This window comes from Salmo salar, chromosome 11 (genome assembly GCF_965601325.2).
Source record: "Salmo salar chromosome 11, fSalSal1, whole genome shotgun sequence".
Taxonomy (NCBI): domain Eukaryota; kingdom Metazoa; phylum Chordata; class Actinopteri; order Salmoniformes; family Salmonidae; genus Salmo; species Salmo salar.
The window spans coordinates 111,551,289-111,574,152 of NC_138301.1; the positions used below are offsets into that span (position 1 = coordinate 111,551,289).

General features: G+C 43.5%; 1 protein-coding gene across 3 annotated transcripts in view; it reads left to right on the plus strand.

The window, feature by feature from the left end:
• Positions 1-631: 631 nt before the first annotated feature.
• Positions 632-22,864, plus strand: part of camk2a (calcium/calmodulin-dependent protein kinase II alpha) — a 156,444-nt gene continuing 134,211 nt past the window's right edge. The window contains exons 1-2 of one of the 3 annotated variants that reach the window (XM_082958280.1): positions 632-923; positions 15,865-15,959. In XM_082958280.1, coding sequence (XP_082814406.1) covers positions 862-923; positions 15,865-15,959 — 157 coding nt within the window. In that variant the 5' untranslated portion in view covers positions 632-861. The remainder of the gene's footprint in view (positions 924-15,864; positions 15,960-22,864) is intronic. The other 2 variants (XM_082958281.1, XM_014129575.3) reach the window with 2 other exon arrangements.

A 22,864-nucleotide genomic window follows, 5' to 3' on the forward strand; every position in this document is an offset into this window, starting at 1 on the left:
TAATACGATTCTGGATTCTGACTTAACCTTCATTGTGAGGGCCTACAGTTTGTTGGTTTGTTATTTTCATAATAATAACATAATAGTACATCAGAGAAATATATTCAGACTGAAGAAATTAGAGATATTAATGATTCCTTAATCAAAAGTTAAATGATTGATATCTTAATGTCTTTGGGACTTGCTTGGTTGCATGATTAGTTATATTAGTGGATTGAAATGGATGTATATTTCATCTTACACTTTGCTAAGTATATGCGTGTATGCACATATGTTTACGTGTTTGTGCTCATGTATGTGGTTGTCTATATGTGTGCACTGTTTGAACGCCACCGTGTTAAGCTGCCTCCTCTCCTGTCTGTCTGTCTGTCTGTCTGTCTGTCTGTCTGTCTGTCTGTCTGTCTGTCTGTCTGTCTGTCTGTCTGTCTGTCTGTCTGTCTGTCTGTCTGTCTGTCTGTCTGTCTGTCTGTCTGTCTGTCTGTCTGTCTGTCTGTCTGTCTGTCTGTCTGTCTGTCTGTCTGTCTGTCTGTCTGCCTGTCTGCCTGTCTGTCTGTCTGTCTGCCTGTGAAGTGTGCGCTTGGAGAGGAGGGGGATGCAGTTGCCATGGCAATGGGGCTGTGTATTCAGGAGTGCAGGCAGAGCTGCGATTGGAGGAACCAGGCGAAGCGGGCGGGCGAAATGTTGGAGCAAAACTGACAGCCAGCATTGCCCCCCTTCACTTCCACTCCGTAGATCAGGATAGTGATAGAGAAGCTTGGCTCTCATCAAGGCTTCCAACCATCCTCTATCTATCGCTTCCAATCGCTTCCACTCCAAAAAGCACTCGACTAAAGGGCCACCTGAAACCCTCCACCTCAGATCATGACCACCACCATCTGCACCCGCTTCACTGAGGAATTCCAGATGTTTGAGGAACTGGGCAAGTAAGTTCCACAAGACATTTTTCATTTTTTTTACTCATACAAAGGGGTATTTGGCATTGCATTTGGGGCCTATATGACAATGAAAGATTACCTATTTGTTCAGTTTGAGTCAGAGGGATTTGTTCACAGCAAGTGAGGGAGTATTGATTAAATATTTGGTGTAAGAACTGAATAACATTACTCTTCTAAAGAAATCCCTTTATGGTAGGAGACCGGAAAGGTCTTTTAGCTGAGGAAATATAATTTAGATGAGAGAAGGAAAGAGTAAAGAGAACAATCAGGTGGGAATGAACAGGTGGGAGTGCCAACTTATTTCTCATCTGATAATTATTTCAGGAGTCTTGAGTCAAATAACATTTTCCTAAATGGAGTGCATTTTGAGAGAGTAATATCATCACTTAGAAGACATAACGGATCTGCCGTAAGTGATTACCTGTTCACACAGGAAGCTGGAGGATATCTTTCAATGTCATATTGGACCCTAGGTCGAGACAGAGATTCAGCCTGGTGGAATAAAGCGAGAAGACTCGACTTTAATATTGGATATCGGTGCTCGGTGGTTCACGTTCATCCTCTAGGTGGTAACACACATGCACACACACACAAAACACACACATACACACACACACACAAAACACACACTATCCTTCTTTTCCAATATCTTCTGCTAACTTGACAGCTCAATTATTTCGATTGTCTGACAGTTATCAAAGATTTCACACCAGGTAAAAGAACATTGAATGGTTCTCTGCCAATCTACATAAATGGAAAAGAGGACATATTGAGTTAGCTTATTATATATACATTCTGGTAATATATAACAGAATATATATTATTTAGCAGACACTTTTATGCGTGCATACATTTTATGTCATGCGTGGATACATTTTACATATGGGTGGTCCCAGGAATCGAACTCACTGCTCTGGCATTACAAGCACAAAGCTCTACAAACTGAGCTACGAAGGACCGAAGCTACAGTACAACGCACCTGTTTATTGTTAGTTCACAATTTGAAAAAGTCCTCAGGGGTCTAGGAGTTACATTTTTTTAAGTATGTTGGATTGAAATACTTGATGGTGCTACATGAAATACTTGATGGTGCTACATGAAATACTTGATGGTGCTACATGAAATGTTTGATGGTGCTACATGAAATACTTGATGGTGCTACATGAAATACTTGATGGTGCTACATGAAATGTTTGATTGTGCTACATGAAATGCTTGATGGTGCTACATGAAATGTTTGATGGTGCTACATGAAATACTTCATGGTGCTACATGAAATGTTTGATTGTGCTACATGAAATGCTTGATGGTGCTACATGAAATGTTTGATGGTGCTACATGAAATACTTGATGGTGCTACATGAAATACTTGATGGTGCTACATGAAATGTTTGATTGTGCTACATGAAATGCTTGATGGTGCTACATGAAATGTTTGATGGTTCTTCATCAAACCCCATTGTTTATAGCATTATGCTGTATCTGGTTGTCACGTCCTGACCAGTATAGGGGTTATTTGTTATTGTAGTTTGGTCAGGACGTGGCAGGGGGGTATTTGTTTTATATGGTTCGGGTTGTATGTGTATGTAGAGGGGTGTTTGGTTTATGTATTCCGTTTTTTGTTGTTGTATTGTTCTATGTTAGTATATTTCTATGTTCTATCTAGTCTATTGTAGTTCTATGTTTAGTTTATTGGGGTTGGACCTTAAATTGGAAGCAGCTGGTTATCGTTGCTTCTGATTGAAGGTCCTATAATTAGGAGTTTGTTTTCATGGGGTTTTGTGGGAGGTTGTTCTTGTATTGCTGTGTGTTGCCGTCAAGACTGTTTGTCATCGTGGTCTTGTTTTGTTGTTTATCAGTGTTCACATTAAAAGTTTAATTATGAGCACTCAACCCGCTGCGCCTTGGTCCATTCCTCACGACGACCGTTACACTGGTTGTATGCAGTATGTAAAAAATCTAAATCAAATTTATTTGTCACATACACATGGTTAGCAGGTGTTAATGCAAGTGTGGCAAAATGCTTCTGGTTCTGACCATGCAGTAATATCTAACAAGTAATATAACCTAACAATTCCACAACAACTACCTTATACACACAAGTGTAAAGGAATGAATACGAATATGTACATAAAAATATATAAATGAGTGATGGCCGAACGGCATAGGCAAGATGCAGTAGATGGTATAGGGTACAGTATATACATGTGAGACGAGTAATGTAGGGTATGAAAACATTATACACTGCTCCAAAAAATAAAGGGAACACTTAAACAACACATCCTAGATCTGAATGAAATAAATAATCTTATTAAATACGTTTTTCTTTACATAGTTGAATGTGCTGACAACAAAATCACACAAAAATAATCAATGGAAATCCAATTTATCAACCCATGGAGGTCTGGATTTGGAGTCACACTCAAAATTAAAGTGGAAAACCACACTACAGACTGATCCAACTTTGATGTAATGTCCTTAAAACAAGTAAAAATGAGGCTCAGTAGTGTGTGTGGCCTCCACGTGCCTGTATGACCTCCCTACAACGCCTGGGCATGCTCCTTAGGTGGCGGATGGTCTCCTGAGGGATCTCCTGCCAGATCTGGACTAAAGCATCTGCCAACTCCTGGACAGTCTGTGGTGCAACGTGGCGTTGGTGGATGGAGCGAGACATGATGTCCCAGATGTGCTCAATTGGATTCAGGTCTGGGGAATGGGCGGGCCAGTCCATAGCATCAATGCCTTCCTCTTGCAGGAACTGCTGACACACTCTAGCCACATGAGGTCTAGCATTGTCTTGCATTAGGAGGAACCCAGGGCCAACCACACCAGCATATGGTCTCACAAGGGGTCTGAGGATCTCATCTCAGTACCTAATGGCAGTCAGGCTACCTCTGGCGAGCACATGGAGGGCTGTGTGGCCCCCCCAAAGAAATGCCACCCCACACCATGACTGACCCACCGCCAAACCGGTCATGCTGGAGGATGTTGCAGAACGTTCTCCACGGCGTCTCCAGACTCTGTCACATCTGTCACGTGCTCAGTGTGAACCTACTTTCATCTGTGAAGAGCACAGGGCGCCAGTGGCGAATTTGCCAATCTTGGTGTTCTCTGGCAAATGCCAAACGTCCTGCACGGTGTTGGGCTATAAGCACAACCCCCACCTGTGGACGGCGGGCCCTCATACCACCCTCATGGAGTCTGTATCTGACCGTTTGAGCAGACACATGCACATTTGTGGCCTGCTGGAGGTTATTTTGCAGGGCTCTGGCAGTGCTCCTCCTGCTCCTCCTTGCACAAAGGCGGAGGTAGCGGTCCTGCTGCTGGGTTGTTGCCCTCCTACGGCCTCCTCCACGTCTCCTGATGTACTGGCCTGTCTCCTGGTAGCGCCTCCATGCTCTGGACACTACGCTGACAGACACAGCAAACCTTCTTGCCACAGCTCGCATTGATGTGACATCCTGGATGAGCTGCACTACCTGAGCCACTTGTGTGGGTTGTAGACTCCGTCTCATGCTACCACTAGAGTGAAAACACTGCCAACATTCAAAAGTGACCAAAACATCATCCAGGAAGCATAGGAACTGAGAAGTGGTCTGTGGTCCACCTGCAGAACCACTCCTTTATTGGGGGTGTCTTGCTAATTGCCTATAATTTCCACCTGTTGTCTATTCCATTTGCACAACAGCATGTGAAATGTATTGTCAATCAGTGTTGCTTCCTAAGTGGACAGTTTGATTTCACAGAAGTGTGATTGACTTGAAGTTACATTGTTGTTTAAGTGTTCCCTTTATTTTTTTGAGCAGTATATAAAGTGCCATTGTTTAAAGTGGCTAGTGATACATTACATCAAGATGGCAAGATGCAGTAGATGTTATAGAGTACAGTATATACATTTGAGATGAGTAATGTAGGGTATGAAAAGATTATTTAAAGTGGCTAGTGATACATTACATCAAGATGGCAAGATGCAGTTGATGGTATAGCGTACAGTATATACATATGAGATGAGTAATGTAGGGTAAGTAAACATTATATAATATAAAGTGGCTCGTGATAAATTGATTACATCAATTTTTCCATTATTAAAGTGGATGGAGTTGAGTCAGTATGTTGGCAGCAGCCACTCAATGTTAGTGATGGCTGTTTAACAGTCTGATGGCCTTGAGATAGAAGCTGTTTTTCAGTCTCTCAGTCCCCGCTTTGATGCACCTGTACTGACCTCGCCTTCTGGATGATAGCAGGGTGAACAGGCAGTGGCTCGGGTGGTTGTGGTCCTTGATGATCTTTTTGGCCTTCCTGTGGCTGCACGCAGTATGTATGCTGAGGAACCTGGCTGTATAGTATGTATGCAGAGGAACCTGGCTGTATAGTATGTATGCAGAGGAACCTGGCTGTATAGTATGTCAAATCGAATCACATTTATTTATATAGCCCTTCTTACATCAGCTGATATCTCAAAGTGCTGTACAGAAACCCAGCCTAAAACCCCAAACAGCAAGCAATGCAGGTGTAGAAGCACGGTGGCTAGGAAAAACTCCCTAGAAAGGCCAAAACCTAGGAAGAAACCTAGAGAGGAACCAGGCTATGAGGGGTGGCCAGTCCTCTTCTGGCTGTGCCGGGTGGAGATTATAACAGCACATGGCCAAGATGTTCAAATGTTCATAAATGACCAGCATGGTCAAATAATAATAATCATAGTAGTTGTCGAGGGTGCAACAAGTCAGCAACTCAAGACTAAGTGTCAGTTGGCTTTTTCATAGCCAATCTTTGAGAGTATCTCTACCGCTCCTGCTGTCTCTAGAGAGTTGAAAACAGCAGGTCTGGGACAGGTAGCACGTCCGATGAACAGGTCAGGGTTCCAGCAGGTCTGGGACAGCAGATCTGGGACAGGTAGCACGTCCGGTGAACAGGTCAGGGTTCCATAGCCACAGGCAGAACAGTTGAAACTGGAGCAGCAGCACGGCCAGGTGGACTGGGGACAGCAAGGAGTCATCATGCCAGGTAGTCCTGAGGCATGGTCCTAGGGCTGAGGTCCTCCGAGAGAGAGAAAGAAAGAGATAAAGAGAGAATTAGAGAGAGCATATTTAAATTCACACAGGACACCGGATAAGACAAGAGAAATACTCCAGATGTAACAGACTGACCCTAGCCCCCTGACACATAAACTACTGCAGCATAAATACTGGAGGCTGAGACAGGAGGGGTCAGGAGACACTGTGGCCCCATCCGTTGAAACCCCCGGACAGGGCAAAACAGGCAGGATATAACCCCACCCACTTTGCCAAAGCACAGCCCCCACACCACTGGAGGGACAACCACCAACTTACCATCCTGAGACAAGGCCGAGTATAGCCCACAAAGATCTCCGCCACGGCACAACCCAAGGGGTGGCGCCAACCCAGACAGGAAGACCACGTCAGTGACTCAACCCACTCAAGTGACGCACCCCTCCGTGGGATGGCATGGAAGAACACCAGTAAGCCAGTGACTCAGCCCCTGTAATAGGGTTAGAGGCAGAGAATCCCAGTGGAGAGAGGGGAACCGGCCAGGCAGAGACAGCAAGGGCGGTTCGTTGCTCCAGCCTTTCCGTTCACCTTCACACCCCTGGGCCAGACTACACTTAATCATAGGACCTAGTGAAGAGATGAGTCTTCAGTAAAGACTTAAAGGTCTGTACGGCAGGACCAAATCGGAAAGATAGGTAGGAGCAAGTCCATGTAATGCTTTGTAGGTTACCAGTAAAACCTTGAAATCAGCCCTTGCCTTAACAGGAAGCCAGTGTAGGGAGGCTAGCACTGGAGTAATATGATCAAATTCTTTGGTTCTAGTGCTTTATCCGGGTAGCCGGAAAGTAGAGCATTGCAGTAGTCCAACCTAGAAGTAACAAAAGCATGGATACATTTTTCTGCATCATTTTTGGACAGAAAGTTTCTGATTTTTGCAATGTTACGTAGATGGAAAAAAGCTGTCCTTGAAACAGTCTTGATATGTTCTTCAAAAGAGAGATCAGGGTCCAGAGTAACGCCAAGGTCCTTCACAGTTTTATTTGAGACGACTGTACAACCATCCAGATTAATTGTCAGATTCAACAGAAGATCTCTTTGTTTCTTGGGACCAAGAACAAGCATCTCTGTTTTGTCCGAGTTTAAAAGTAGAAAGTTTGCAGCCATCCAATCCCTTATGTCTGAAACACAGGCTTCTAGCGAGGGCAATTTTGGGGCTTCACCATGTTTCATTGAAATGTACAGCTGTGTGTCATCCGCATAGCAATGAAATTGAACATTATGTTTTCGAATGACATCCCCAAGAGGTAAAATATATAGTGAAAACAATAGTGGTCCTAAAACGGAACCTTGAGGAACACCGAAATTTACAGTTGATTTGTCAGAGGACAAACCATTCACAGAGACAAACTGATATCTTTCCGACAGATAAGATCTAAACCAGTCCAGAACTTGTCCATGTAGACCAATTTGGGTTTCCAATCTCTCCAAAAGAATGTGGTGATCGATGGTATCAAAAGGAGCACTAAGATCTAGGAGCACGAGGACAGATGCAGAGCCTCCGTCTAACGTCATTAAAAGGTAATTTACCACCTTCACATGTGCAGTCTCAGTGCTTTGATGGGGTCTAAAACCAGACTGAAGCGTTTCGTATACATTGTTTGTCTTCGGGAAGGCAGTGAGTTGCTGCGCAACAGCTTTTTCTAAAATCTTTGAGAGGAATGGAAGATTCGATATAGGCCGATAGTTTTTTATAATTTCTGGGTCAAGATTTGGCTTTTTCAAGAGAGGCTTTATTACTGCCATTTTTAGGGAGTTTGGTACACATCCGGTGGATAGAGAGCCGTTTATTATGTTCAACATAGGAGGGCCAAGCACAGGAAGCAGCTCTTTCATTAGTTTAGTTGGAATAGGGTCCAGTATGCAGCTTGAAGGTTTAGAGGCCATGATTATTTTCATCATTGTGTCAAGAGATATAGTACTAAAACACTTTAGTGTCTCCCTTGATCTTAGGTCCTGGCAGAGTTGTGCAGACTCAGGACAACGGAGCTTGGGAGGAATACGCAGATTTAAAGAGGAGTCCGTAATTTGCTTTCTAATGATTATGATCTTTTCCTCAAAGAAGTTCATGAATTCATTACTCCTGAAGTGAAAGCCATCCTCTCTTGGGGAATGCTGCTTTTTAGTTAGCTTTGCGACAGTATCAAAAAGACATTTCGGATTGTTCTTATTTTCCTCAATTAAGTTGGAAAAATAGGATGATCGAGCAGCAGTGAGGGCTCTTCGATACTGCACGGTACTGTCTTTCCAAGCTAGTCGGAAGACTTCCAGTTTGGTGTGGCGTTTCCGTTCCAATTTTCTGGAAGCTTGCTTCAGAGCTCGTGTATTTTCTGTATACCAGGGAGCTAGTTTCTTATGACAAATGTTTTTAGTTTTTAGGGGTGCAACTGCATCTAGGGTATTGCGCAAGGTTAAATTGAGTTCCTCAGTTAGGTGGTTAACTGATTTTTGTCCTCTGACGTCCTTGGGCAGGCAGAGGGAGTCTGGAAGGGCATCAAGGAATCTTTGGGTTGTCTGAGAATTTATAGCACGACTTTTAATGCTCCTTGGTTGGGGTCTGAGCAGATTATTTGTTGCGATTGCAAACGTAATAAAATGGTGGTCCGATAGTCCAGGATTATGAGGAAAAACATTAAGATCCACAACATTTATTCCATGGGACAAAACTAGGTCCAGAGTATGACTGTGGCAGTGAGTAGGTCCAGAGACATGTTGGACAAAACCCACTGAGTCGATGATGGCTCCGAAAGCCTTTTGGAGTGGGTCTGTGGACTTTTCCATGTGAATATTAAAGTCACCAAAAATGTGAATATTATCTGCGATGACTACAAGGTCCGATAGGAATTCAGGGAACTCAGTGAGGAACGCTGCATATGGCCCAGGAGGCCTGTAAACAGTAGCTATAAAAAGTGATTGAGTAGGCTGCATAGATTTCATGACTAGAAGACGAAAACGTTGTTGTTGTTTGTTTTTTTTGTAAATTGAAATTTGCTATCGTAAATGTTAACAACACCTCCGCCTTTGCGGGACGTGCGGGGGATATGGTCACTAGTGTAACCAGGAGGTGAGGCCTCATTTAACACAGTAAATTCATCAGGCTTAAGCCATGTTTCAGTCAGGCCAATCACATCAAGATTATGATCAGTGATTAGTTCATTGACTATAACTGCCTTTGAAGTGAGGGATCTAACATTAAGTAGCCCTATTTTGAGATGTGAGGTATCACAATCTCTTTCAATAATGGCAGGGATGGAGGAGGTCTTTATTCTAGTGAGATTGCTAAGGCGAACACCGCCGTCTTTAATTTTGCCCAACCTAGGTCGAGGCACAGACACGGTCTCAATGGAGATAGCTGAGCTGACTACACTGACTGTGCTAGTGGCAGACTCCACTTAGCTGGCAGGCTGGCTAACAGCCTGCTGTCTGGCCTGCACCCTATTTCATTGTGGAGCTAGAGGAGTTAGAGCCCTGTCTATGTTCGTAGATAAGATGAGAGCACCCCTCCAGCTAGGATGGAGTCTGTCACTCCTCAACAGGCCAGGCTTGGTCCTGTTTGTGGGTGAGTCCCAGAAAGAGGGCCAATTATCTACAAATTCTATCTTTTGGGAGGGGCAGAAAACAGTTTTCAACCAGTGATTGAGTTGTGAGACTCTGCTGTAGAGCTCATCACTCCCCCTAACTGGGAGGGGGCCAGAGACAATTAATCGATGCCGACACATCTTTCTAGCTGATTTACACGCTGAAGCTATGTTGCGCTTGGTGACCTCTGACTGTTTCATCCTAACATCGTTGGTGCCGACGTGGATAACAATATCTCTATACTCTCTACACTCGCCAGTTTTAGCTTTAGCCAGCACCATCTTCAGATTAGCCTTAACGTTGGTAGCCCTGCCCCCTGGTAAACAGTGTATAATCGCTGGATGATTCGTTTTAAGTCTAATGCTGCGGGTAATGGAGTCGCCAATGACTAGGGTTTTCAATTTGTCAAAGCTAATGGTGGGAGGCTTCGGCGTCTCAGACCCCATAACGGGAGGAGTAGAGACAAGAGGAGGCTCGGCCTCTGACTCCGACTCGCTGCTTAATGGGGAGAACCGATTGAAAGTTTCTGTCGGCTGAATAAGCTACACCGGTTGAGCATTCCTACAGCATTTCCTCCAGAAGCCATGAGAAAGTTGTCCGGCTGCGGGGACCTTGCGAGGGGGTTTATACTACTAACGTTATCTGTACTTACTGGTGGCACAGACGCTGTTTCATCCTTTCCTACACTGAAATTACCCTTGCCTAACGATTGTGTCTGAAGCTGGGCTTGCAGCACAGCTATCCTCGCCGTAAGGCAATCATTCTCCTGTATATTATGAGTACAGCGACTGCAATTAGAAGGCATCATGTTAATGTTACTACTTAGCTTCGGCTGGTGGAGGTCCTGACGAACCACGTCCAGATAAAGCGTCCGGAGTGAAAAAGTTGAATGAAAAAAAAGAAGTTGAGTGAGGTAAAAACTAAAAATATAAACTGTAATTAAAAACCGTAAAGTTGTCAAGTAGCAAAGTAAGATTGGCAACAAAACACACAGCATAGCACGTATGTATGTATGCTGAGGAATCTGGCTGTATACTATGTATGCAGAGGAACCTGGCTGTATTTATTTTTTTACCTTTATTTAACTAGGAAAGTCAGTTAAGAACAAATTCTCATTTTCAATGACAGCCTAGGAACAGTGCCTTGTTCAGGGGCAGAAGAACAGATTTGTACCTTGTCAGTTCAGGGATTTGAACTTGTAACATTTCAGTTACTAGTCCAACGCTCTAACCACTAGGCTACGCTGCCGCCGTATGTACTGTATGCAGTATGTAGTGTATGCTGAGGAACCTGGCTGTATAGTATGTATGCAGAGGAACCTGGCTGTATGCAGTATGTATGCAGAGGAACCTGGCTGTATGCAGTATGTATGTTGAGGAACCTGGCTGTATAGTATGTATGCTGAGGAACCTGGCTGTATAGTATGTATGCAGAAGAACTTGGCTGTATAGTGTGTATGCTGAGGAACCTGGCTGTATAGTATGCATGCAGAGGAACCTGGCTGTATGCAGTATGTATGTTGAGGAACCTGGCTGTATAGTATGTATGCTGAGGAACCTGGCTGTATAGTATGTATGCAGAGGTACCTGGCTGTATAGTATGTATGCAGAGGAACCTGGCTGTATAGTATGCATGCAGAGGAACCTGGCTGTGTGCAGTATGTATGCTGAGGAACACAGAGTGCTCAACCATCTGAGAGTTGTGACACATCTAGAGTAAGGGTCTCCAGATCCCCACTGTCCCCCACCCTCACAGCTTTTCAGTGTCTCTCTCTCTCAGACACACACACACACACACACACACACACACACACACACACACACACACACACACACACACACACACACACACACACACACACACACACACACACACACACACACGTCAAGCAGCCAAAACCGCTTACATAATTTAATTTGGGGGTGGTAATCCAATAGTTTGACATGGACACATTTCATAATGTCATATTTTTTTTAATGCTTTTCTCCTACAGTTGATGGTTGTACTGAGCTCACAACATGTCTGATGAATTATCAGAGCTGACATTTAGGATCAGAACAGAGATCTGTTAAGACAGTGACAATAAGTATTAAGGCACTGACAGATTATGAGGATCTGTCAGTGATAAGTACTGATGAGTACTGACAGTAGCACTGAGGAGATACATGATGCATGATGTTACAGTGACCAGGGAGAAGCCCAATCTGAATCCATTAAGCAGCACACAATCAAGTTCATGTGTCATTTCAAGACTCACAAGTAATTCCTAACGCAGTAACTCTGTTGAATGAAAGCAGCGGCAGGTTTGGTTTGGAACAGAAGCTTGGGCTAGCACTGACCTCATGTCTCTGTGTTGAGTTTGAAATGTGATGCTCAGGCATCAAATCCAATCAAATTGCATTGGAAACATACACATATTTAGCAGATGTTATTGCAGGTGTAGCAAAATGCTTGTGTTCCAAGCCCCAGCAGTGCAGTAGTAGCTAACAATTCACAACAATACACACAAATCTAAAACAAAAAAAATGGAATTAAGAAATATATCAATATTAGGACGAGCAATGTCGGAGTGGCATTGACTAAAATACAGTACAATAGAATACAGTATATATGAGATGAGTAAAGCCATATGCAAACATTATTAAAGCTGTAGACCACACTATCTACCTAAATAGTTTTCATCTGTATTTTTCGTAGCTGTTTACATACCACCACAGTCAGAGGCTGGCACTAAGACAGCATTGAATGAGCTGTATTCTGCCATAAGCAAACAAGAAAACTCTCACCCAGAGGTGGCGCTCCTAGAAGCAGGGGACTTTTATGCAAGGAAACTTTAATCCGTTTTACCAAATTTCTTTCAGCATGTTAAATGTGCAACCAGAGGGGAAAAAAAACTGTGGACCACCTTTACTCCAACACACAGATACGCAAACAAAGCTCTCTCTCGCCCTCCATTTAGGAAATCTGACCATGATTCTATCCTCCTGATTCTTGCTTACAAGCAAAAATGTAAGCAGGAAGCACCAGTGACTAGATCAATAAAAAAGTGGTCAGATGAAGCAGATGCTAAGCTACAGGACTGTTTTGCTAGCACAGACTGGAATATGTTCCGGGATTCCTCCGATGGCATTGAAGAGTACACCACCTCAGTCATCTGCTTCATCGTAAGTGCATCGATGACGTCGTCCCCACAGTGACCGTGCGTACATACCCCAACCAGAAGCCATGGATTACAGGCAACATCCGCACTGAGCTAAAGGCTAGAGCTGCTGCTTTCAAGGGATGGGACTCTAACCCGGCAGCTTATAACAAATCCCGCTATGCCCTCCGACGAACCATCAAACAGGCAAAGTGTCAATACAGGACTAAGATCGAATCGTACTACACCGGCTCTGACGCTCGTCGGATTTGGCAGGGCTTGCAAACCATTACAAACTACAAAGGGAAGCACAGCCGAGAGCTACCCACACGAGCCTACCAGACGAGCTAAACTACTTCTATGCTTGCTTCGAGGCAAATGGCACTGAAACATGCAAGAGACCACCAGCTGTTCCGGAAGACTGTGTGATCTTGCTCTCCGCAGCCTTTAAACAAGTCAACATTCACAAGGCCATGGGGCAAGATGGAATACCAGGACATATACTGCGAGCATGCGCTGACCAACTGGCCAGTGTCTTCACTGATATTTTCATCCTCTCCCTGTCCGAGTCTGTAATACCAACATAGTGCCTGTGCCCAAGAACACTAAGGTAACCTGCCTAAATGACTACTGACCCGTAGCACTCACGCCTGTAGCCATGAAGTGCTTTGAAAGGCTGGTCATGGCTCACATCAACACCGTTATCCCAGAAACCCTAGACTGACTCCACTTTGCATACCGCCCCAACAGATCCACAGATGATGCAATCTCTATTGTACTCTACACTGCCCTTTCCCACCTGGACAAAAGGAACACCTATGTGAGAATGCTATTCATTGACTACAGCTCAGCGTTCAACACCATAGTGCCATCAAAGCTCTAAGGACCCTGGGACTAAACACCTCCGTCTGCAACTGGATCCTGGAGGTAAGGCTAGGTAACAACACATTCGCCACGCTGATCCTCAACACAGGGGCCACTAAGGGGTGCGTGCTCAGTCCACTCCTGTACTTCCCTTTCACTCATGACTGCACGGACAGGCACGACTCCAACACCATCATTAAGTATGTCGATGACACAACAGTGGTAGGCCTGATCACCGACAACGACGAGACAGCCTACAGGGAGGAGGTCAGAGACCTGGCCATGTGGTGCCAGGACAACAACCTCTCCCTCAATGTGATCAAGACAAAGGAGATGATTGAGGACTACAGGAAAAAGAGGACTGAGCACATCCCCAGTCTCATCGATGGGGTTGCTGTGGAGCAGGTTGAGAGCTTCAAGTTCATTGGTGTCCACATCACCAACAAACTAACATGGTCCAAACACATCAAGACAGTCGTGAAGAGGGCACGACAAAATCTTTTCAGGAGACTGAAAAGATTTGGCATGGGTCCTCAGATCCTCAAAAGATTCTAGGTATGGCAACTGCTCGGCCTCCGACCGCAAGGCACTACAGAGGGTAATGCGAATGACCCAGTACATCACTGGGGCCAAGCTCCCTGCCATTCAGGACCTCTATACCATGCAGTGTCAGTGGAAGGCCCTAAAAATTGTCATAGACTCCAGCCACCCTAGTCATAGACTGTTCTCTCTGCTACCGCATGGCAAGCAGTACCGGAGCGCCAAGTCTAGGTCCAAGAGGCATCTAAACAGCTTCTACGCTCAAGCCATAAGACTCCTGAACACCTAATCAAATGGCTACCCAGACTATTTGCATTGCCCCCCCCCTCTTTTACACTGCTGCTACTCTCTGTTGTTATCATCTATGCATAGTCACTTTAATAACTCTACCCACATGTACATATTACCTCAACTAACCGGTGCCCCCGGAGATTGACTCTGTACCAGTACCCCCCTTTATATTGTCTAGCTATTGTTATTTTACTGCTGCTCTTTAATTACTTCTTATTTTTATTTCTTATTCTTATCCATTTATATTTTTTTAACTGCATTGTTGGTTAGGGGCTCGTAAGTAAGCATTACCTGTTGTATTCGGTGCATGTACTAATACAATTTCATTTGATTTGATTTAGTGTTCCATTATTAAAGTGACCAGTGAACAGGCTGTGGCTCGAGTGGTTGTTGTCCTTGATGATCTTTTTGCGCTTCCTGTGACATCGGGTGCTGTAGGTGTCCTGGACGGCAGGCAGTTTGCCCCTGGTGATGCGTTGGAAATACTCGCACCACCCTCGGGAGAGCCCTGCGGTTGCTCCCGGTGCAACTGACGTACCAGGCAGTGATACAGTCCGACAGGATGCTCTCAATTGTACATCTGTAAAAGTTTGTGAGGGTCTTAGGGGCCAAGCCGAATGTCTTCAGCCTCCTGAGGTTGAAGAGGCACTGTTGCGCCTTCTTCACCACACTGTCTGTGTGGGCGGACCATTTCAGATCGTTAGTGATACATATGCCTGCATGGCAATGTTCTCAATCACAAAGCCGAGTAAACTAATCTCGGAAAACCCAGAACAAAAATATTGTGTAATTGCATCAGATGCTTGATTAAACTCTGGGGGGGAGATGGGTTAGAAAATAATATTTTCTATCTAGACTAACACCATCTATACTAACCAGACTAGTGAAGTCTTCACCCCTCTGAACGTCAGCCAGTTTCAGGCAAGTCTATGGGCCAAAAATCATCTTCTAAAGATGCGAGCACCTGTCCAGCAACGAAAGAAATCAGCGTACCTGAACAAACTCCTCGTTAGTCAAGGCTTCCCACAGTCTGTCGACAGACGCTACTGCCATTTATGTGACGTGCATCTGTCCACAAGAGACTCGTGACCAATCTATCAGGGATCAGGTGCTGTTCTTTAAATCTGTTTTACTGTACTACTCAGAAGTGTTTCATGCATAATTGCAAAACACCAGATCAGATATCAACCACAGTATTTTACACATTTTCCTAAAAGATGCTCACTGTGCTATTGCTAGGGAATGGATTTAAGCTATTTATCTTTCAAAATAGACTGTCTACACTTGGTCAACACTTAGCTTGCAGTTTCATTTTGACCATGAAATGAATGATGGATGCATTAACCATTTTAGGTGAAAAACATTACATACAATTTTTATTGGAAAACAAAATTAATATTTACTATAACTATGCAGTTCAATATGCATTTCTGTCTCCTGCGCTTCCCAGGGGAGCTTTTTCAGTGGTGCGGCGGTGCCTGAAGGTCCTCTCAGGCCAAGAGTATGCTGCTAAGATCATCAACACCAAGAAGCTATCTGCCAGGGGTAAGTGACTCGCCTATCCCCCAACACCCCGCTTTAAATATGTTTTAACAGTCCATGTGGTGGAGACAGTAGAAGTAGAATCCATAGAACAAGCCTCCTCATTCAAGTCAATTATGACATAATGGGTGGATTCTATTTATTTGCTGCAGACAGTAGGGTTTTTGTTCAGAAAGATTGTTATTGTGTTGTCTTTTGTGAATCCCTCCGTACTCCTCCAAATGTTTATTTAAGTAGAGCAGTGATATTTCTTCCTCAGTGTTGCCAGAACCCTTTGATGGTACTGACTGACCTGGAAAATGCTGCTGGCTCACAGTTTTGAAATGAAGCTTTGAACTGACTGGATATCTGACTGTTGTTGGTCACAGTTTGATTGGCACATTCATTTTTCAGTTCCCCCCTCTTGTCATAAAGACATGATGATCTGCTAATTGAATTATAATCTTAACATTATATAAGGGAATGTAAACCAAGGTTTTTGATTAGATCCTTTGCTTGACAGCAGGTTTGGAGTAAAATACTTCTCCAGAGACATCAAACTGCAAGAGCCGTTACTGGTCCATTGAAAGGAGACAAACAAGACGTCTTGTAGTAGCAGTGAGTCTGATTGAATAATATTCAGTGGAGCTGAGGCGCCTTAATGTTTAATGAAAGGCTGACATACCAAGGCATTTTGAGGGACCACACACCAGCCAAAAGGTTTCCTCTCTTTTCACTTTTTGAAAATCAGATTTTCTGGTTCTGTTGTGAGATTAAAGACCTACTGTCTGGAGTGTGGGAGGAAGCAGAATGCCCTAAAAGTACAGTAGCAACTCACACCTCCTACACAATGTTCATGTGATATACTGTTCATCAACGTACGTATGTACTGTATCTTATGATATAAAGCAGTATAGAAATCTCTATATATCTTGTGACACTTAAAAAAACAAATACATGCATTGCACACATTCATTCAAGTCAAAGGAATCCATCCTAGCACAATCAAGACATATCATGTCTCCTTGAGATACACTGAATTGCTGTCAAGCGGTTGACGTCTGTCTATGTGATGTCTGTCTGTCTGACATCCACTTGCATTCATTCTGCGTCATGCTGGCTGAGCTGAATTGGCCTTCAGGGGCAGCAGCAGAAACACGTTGACATGAGCGGAAATTGGACCAGCAACCAAAAGGTCACTGGTTTGAATCCCTGAGCCTACTAGGTAAAAAGTCTGTTGATGTGCCATTGAGCAAGGCACTTATCCCTAATTACTCCTGTAAGTCGCTCTCGATAAGAGTGTCTAGTAACATGTTGATGTCTCTGCTACAGAGAGACTATATAAGACGGAGGAAGGACAGGAACTATATTTTACGCAAATTTCAAATGTACAGTGCCTTCGGAAAGTATTCAGACCCCTTGACTTTTTCCACATTTTGTTACGTTACAGCCTTATTCTAAATTGTTTTTATTTTTTATTACCCCATAATGACAAAGCGAAAACAAGTTTTTAGACATTTTTGCAAATGTATTACAGGTAATAAATATAAATACCTTATTTACATAAGTATTCAGACCCTTTGCTATGAGACTCAAAATTGAGCTCAGGTGCATCCGGTTTCCATTGATCATCCTTGAGATGTTTCTACAACTTGATTGAAGTCCACCTGTGGTAAATTCAATTGTTGGACATGATTTGGAAAGACACACACCTGTCTATATAAGGTCCCACAGTTGACAGTGCATGTCAGAGCAAAAACCAAGCCATGAGCTCGAAGAAATTGTCCGTAGAGCTCCGAGACAGGATTATGTCGAGGCACAGATCTGGGGAAGGGTACCAAAAAATGTCTGCAGCATTGAAGGTCCCCAGGAACACAGTTGCCTCCATAATTCTTAAATGGAAGAAGTTTGGAACCACCAAGACTCTTCCTACAGCTGGCCATGCGGTCAAACTGAGCAATCGGGGGAGAAGGGCCTTGGTCAGGGAGGTGACCAAGAACCTGATGGTCACTCTGACAGAGCTCTAGAGTTTTCTCTCTGCAGCACTCCACCAATCAAGCCTTTATGGTAGAGGGGCCAGGCAGAAGCCACTCCTCAGTAAATTAGACTGTGAAAGAGTGGAAGCCTTGGTCAACACTTAGCTTGCGTTTTCATTTTGACCATGAAATGAATGATGCATTAACTATTTTAGGTGCAAAAACATAAAATTAAAGTAAAAGGCACATGACAGCTTGCTTGGAGTTTGCCAAAATACACCGAAAGACTCTCAGACCGTGTGAAACAAGATTCTCTGGACTGATGAAGCGAATGTTGAACTATTTGGCCTCAATGCCAAGCGTCAAGTCTGGAGGAAATCTGGCACCATCCCTACGGTGAAGCATGGTGGTGGCAGCATCATGCTGTGGTGATATTTTTCAGTGCCAGGGACTGGGAGACTAGTCAGGATTGAGGGAAAGACTAACGGAGCAAAGTACAGAGAGATCCTTGATGAAAACCTGCTCCAGAGCGGTCCGGACCTCAGACTGGGGCGAAGGTTCACCTTCCAACAGGACAACGACCCTAAGCACACAGACAAGACAACACAGGAGTGGCTTCGGGACATGTCACTGAATATCCTTGAGTGGCCCAGCCAGTGCCCGGACTTGAACCCGATCTAACATCTCTGGAGAGACCTTGAAATAGCGGTGCAGTGACGCTCCCCATCCAACCTGACAGAGCTTGAGAGGATCTGCAGAGAGGAATGGGAGAAACTCCCCAAATACAGGTGTGCCAAGCTTGTAGCGTCATACCCAAGAAGACTCAAGACTGTAATTGCTGCAAAAGCTGCTTCAACAAAGTACTGAGTAAAGGGTCTGAATACTTATGTAAATGTGATATTTCAGTTTTTATTTTGTATAAATTAGCAAACATTTCTAAAAATCTGTTTTTGCTTTGTCATTATGGGTATTGTGTGTAGATTGATAAGGGAAAAAAACAATTTAATCAATGTTAGAATAAGGCTGTAATGTAACAAAATGTGGAAAAAGTCAAGGGGTCTGAATACTTTCCGAATGCACTGTACCTAATCTAACTGTCACCTATAGTCTTTTGACCTGGAGAGCCAGGATTAGGGTTTATAATTCTAGTTACATCATTAGCATTAGCATTAGCATCACTGAGGGAAATGCAATGACAGACCTACTGTATATTATCAAGTTCCATACAGTGGGCTTTAGCTACTAGGCTGCTAAATCAATTCAAAGGCAGTGTTGGGTCAAGTACATTTGTGATTTGGGTCAATAATATAACTTTTACAAACACGGTACAGAGCGTGTAGGTGGTGGAGTGCAGGGAGTGTGACTCCTGATCTAACTAACAACATGTATCACGGAGCTGTATCACGGAGCTGTACGACGGAGCTGTACCACGGAGCTGTATGACGGAGCTGTATCACGGAGCTGTATCACGGAGCTGTATCACGGAGCTGTATGATGGAGCTGTATGACGGAGCTGTATTACGGAGCTCTATCACGGAGCTGTATCACAGAGCTGTATCACGGAGCTGTATCACGGAGCTGTATCACGGAGCTGTATCACGGAGCTGTATCACAGGGCTGTATCACGGAGCTGTATCACGGAGCTGTATCACAGGGCTGTATCACGGAGCTGTATCGGAGCTGTATCATGGAGCTGTATCACGGAGTAGTGCACCGGAGTAGTGCACCAGAGAAAGAGACAAAAGATAAGCAGAGCATCAAATATTTCCTCTCCTCCCTCTCTGTCGGCCCATTAAAGGCCCAATGCAGCCGTTTTAATATCAATATCAAATATTTTCTGGTTAACAATGAAAGAAATACCTTAGTAGCTAGGTTTCCATCCAATTGGTGACAGATTTTCTTGCGAATATTCTAAAATCTGCATAAAGAACATCTGAATTCCCATTTGTGGTGTGTTTTCACCAAAATCAAATCAAATTTTATTTGTCACATGTGCGGAGTCCAACAGGTGTAAAATAACAATAATGAGGCTATATACAGGGGGTATTGGTACCAAGTCAATGTGCGGGGGTACATGTTGGTCGAGGTAATTTGTACATGTAGGTAGGGGTAAAGTAACTATGCATAGATAATAAACAGTGAGTAGCAGCAGGCGTGTCACGTTCTGACCATAGAAGCTTTTATTTTCTATGGTAGAGTAGGTCAGGGCATGACGGGGTTGTGTCTAGTTTAGATTTTCTATGTTGTCATGTTTCTGTATTTCTATGTTTTTTTGGGGGGGGATGATCTCCAATTAGAGGCCATTGTTGTCTCTAATTGGAGATCATACTTAAGTAGTTGTTTTACCACCTGGGTTTGTGGGAGATTGTTTTGAGTTAGTGTATGTTGCACCTCTTCGTCACGGTTTGTTGTTTTGTTTATTTAGTTTATTTATATGTCTTGCATAGTTTCATTGTTATAATAAAATGTGGAACGATATACACGCTGCGCTTTGGTCCCATTCTTCAGACAGCCGTGACAAGGCGGGGGGGCAGTATCAATGCAAACAGTCCGGATGGCCATTTGATTATTGTTCAGCAGTCTTATGGCTTGGGGGTAGAAGCTGTTAAAGAGCCTTTTGGACCTAGACTTGGCGCTTCAGTACTGCTTGCCTTGCGGTAGCAGAGAGAACAGTCTATGACTTGGGTGACTGGAGTCTTTGACAATGTTTTGGGCCTTCCTTTGAAACTGCCTAGTATATAGGTCCTGGATGGCAGGAAACTTGGTCCCAGTAATGTACTGGGCTGTACGCATTACTCTCTGTAGTGCCTTACTGTCTGATGCCGAGCAGTTGCCATACCAGCTGGTGTAGCAACCAGTCAGGATGCTCTCGATGGTGCAGCTGTAGAACGTTTTGAGGATCTGGGGACCCATGTCAAATCTTTCCAGTCTCCTGAGTGGGAAAAGGTGTTGTCATGTCCTCTTCACAACTGTCTTGGTGTGTTTGGACCATGATAGTTCGTTGGTGATGTGGACACCAAGGAACTTGAAACTCTTGACCCACTCCACTACAGCCCTGTTGCTGTTAATGGGGGTGTGTTCGGCCCTCCTTTTCCTGTAGTCCACAATCATCTCTTTTGTCTTGCTCACGTTGAGGAAGAGGTTGTTGTCCTGGCACCACACTGCCAGGTCTCTGACCTCTTCCCTATAGGCTGTCTCATCGTTGTCGGTGATCAAGCAGAACACCGTTGTGTCATCAGCAAACTTAATGATGGTCTTGGAGTCGTGCTTGGGCACTCAGTCATGGGTAAATGGGGAGTACAGGAGGGGACTAAGCGCGCACCCCTGAGGGGGTCCCCGTGTTGAGGATTAGAGTGGCAGATGTGTTGTTCCCTACCCTTGGACTTGTTGCGGATAAAAGTCAGTGCGTGATGACATTGTGCACACAAAATGTACTTTTTAGCTTAAGATTTAATGTACCTAATACAAATCTAAAGTGCAATGTGTTTCCATCGCATTTTCAACTCTAGAGAGTTTTGTCACAAAAACTATTCCGTTAAATAAGAACTGTGCCTACTCTGGTTTTGACACGTGCGCTCTGGCCAACAGCTCACAGATACATAGGTTTGTCTATAGGATGAGATTATTATGGATAAGAGTGAGAACATTTTAATTTGTCAAACGGTATTCAAGCATCGATTACAAGATCACTGTGCACTTTCACCACCTTGTGAAGTTCCTCATAACTTATTTCATCTGTAGCCTAATAAACTGCATGGTTTCCCGAGTCATAGTGGGAGGACCACACAGCCCATCATCGAGTGACTCGCAATTTACTTCAAGTATGATGGTTATTATATTAATATTTGTGCATAAAGGCGTTTCCACCACCATTTCTTGCATAATTAATTTTACTGACACAAAAGATCCCACCATGTCGAACGAACCAATTATGTCGCCATTTATAAAACTGTACCGAAATTACCTGTTTCCATCAAAACTGTCATGATTTTTTTTTTATGCTGTATGACTTTACTCGCAAAAAACTGGATGGAAACGTAGTTACTGTAATAGATTTCCATTAAAATGGTTAAAAAGAGCTTTTTATCCCCAAAACACTCTGCTAGGACTGTCTGGGAGTGGTCTGATTGGGGAGGGGAAAACTGAAAACTAGCTGTTATTGGCAGAGAGGTTTGGAACTCTCTTTGTTATTGGTCTATTAACCAATTTTGGAGGTTGGTTCGGTTTTGGTTTGATTATGAAAAATTATCACGGATTTCGGTTGTGATATTTTTTTTTACATTAAATGCATTATGAAATAATGACATACAAATTCTTTTTTTGCTTTTTAATGGAAATTCCAAAGGCAACAATAGTGAATATCGAATTGCCAAAACATTAAAAAATATTCCTTTGTCTCTGTCAGGTCCACATTTGGTAGACATCAATAGAAAAATAGGAAATTACTGTGAAATAATAAAACATTTCAGTTGGATATATTACTTCATTTTTATTTTATGACATTATTATTTTTCATTCCATAAAGTCATCATCTCATCTCTACTCAGACAGTAGCAGCCAGCCAAACAACCATAATGTTATCTCTGTGCTCCAATACTATATTGCTTTAGTCATCCTATTTAGCTAGCCTTCCTGAGTATGCTGCAGAGCTGTCTGACTTGTCACGTCCTGACCAGTAATAGGGGTTATTTGTTATTGTAGTTTGGTCAGGACGTGGCAGAGGGTATTTGTTTTATGTGGTTCGGGGTGGTTGTGTGTTTAGTGGTGTGTTTGATTTATTATTCTGGGTTTTGGGCACTGGTCTATGTTAATGTATTTCTATGTTTAGTCTAGTTCTTTGTATTTCTATGTTTAGTTAATTGGGGATTGGACTCTCAATTGGAGGCAGGTGTTTTCTAGTTGCCTCTGATTGAGGGTTCTATAAATAGGTATGTGTTTGTTTTAGTGTTTTGT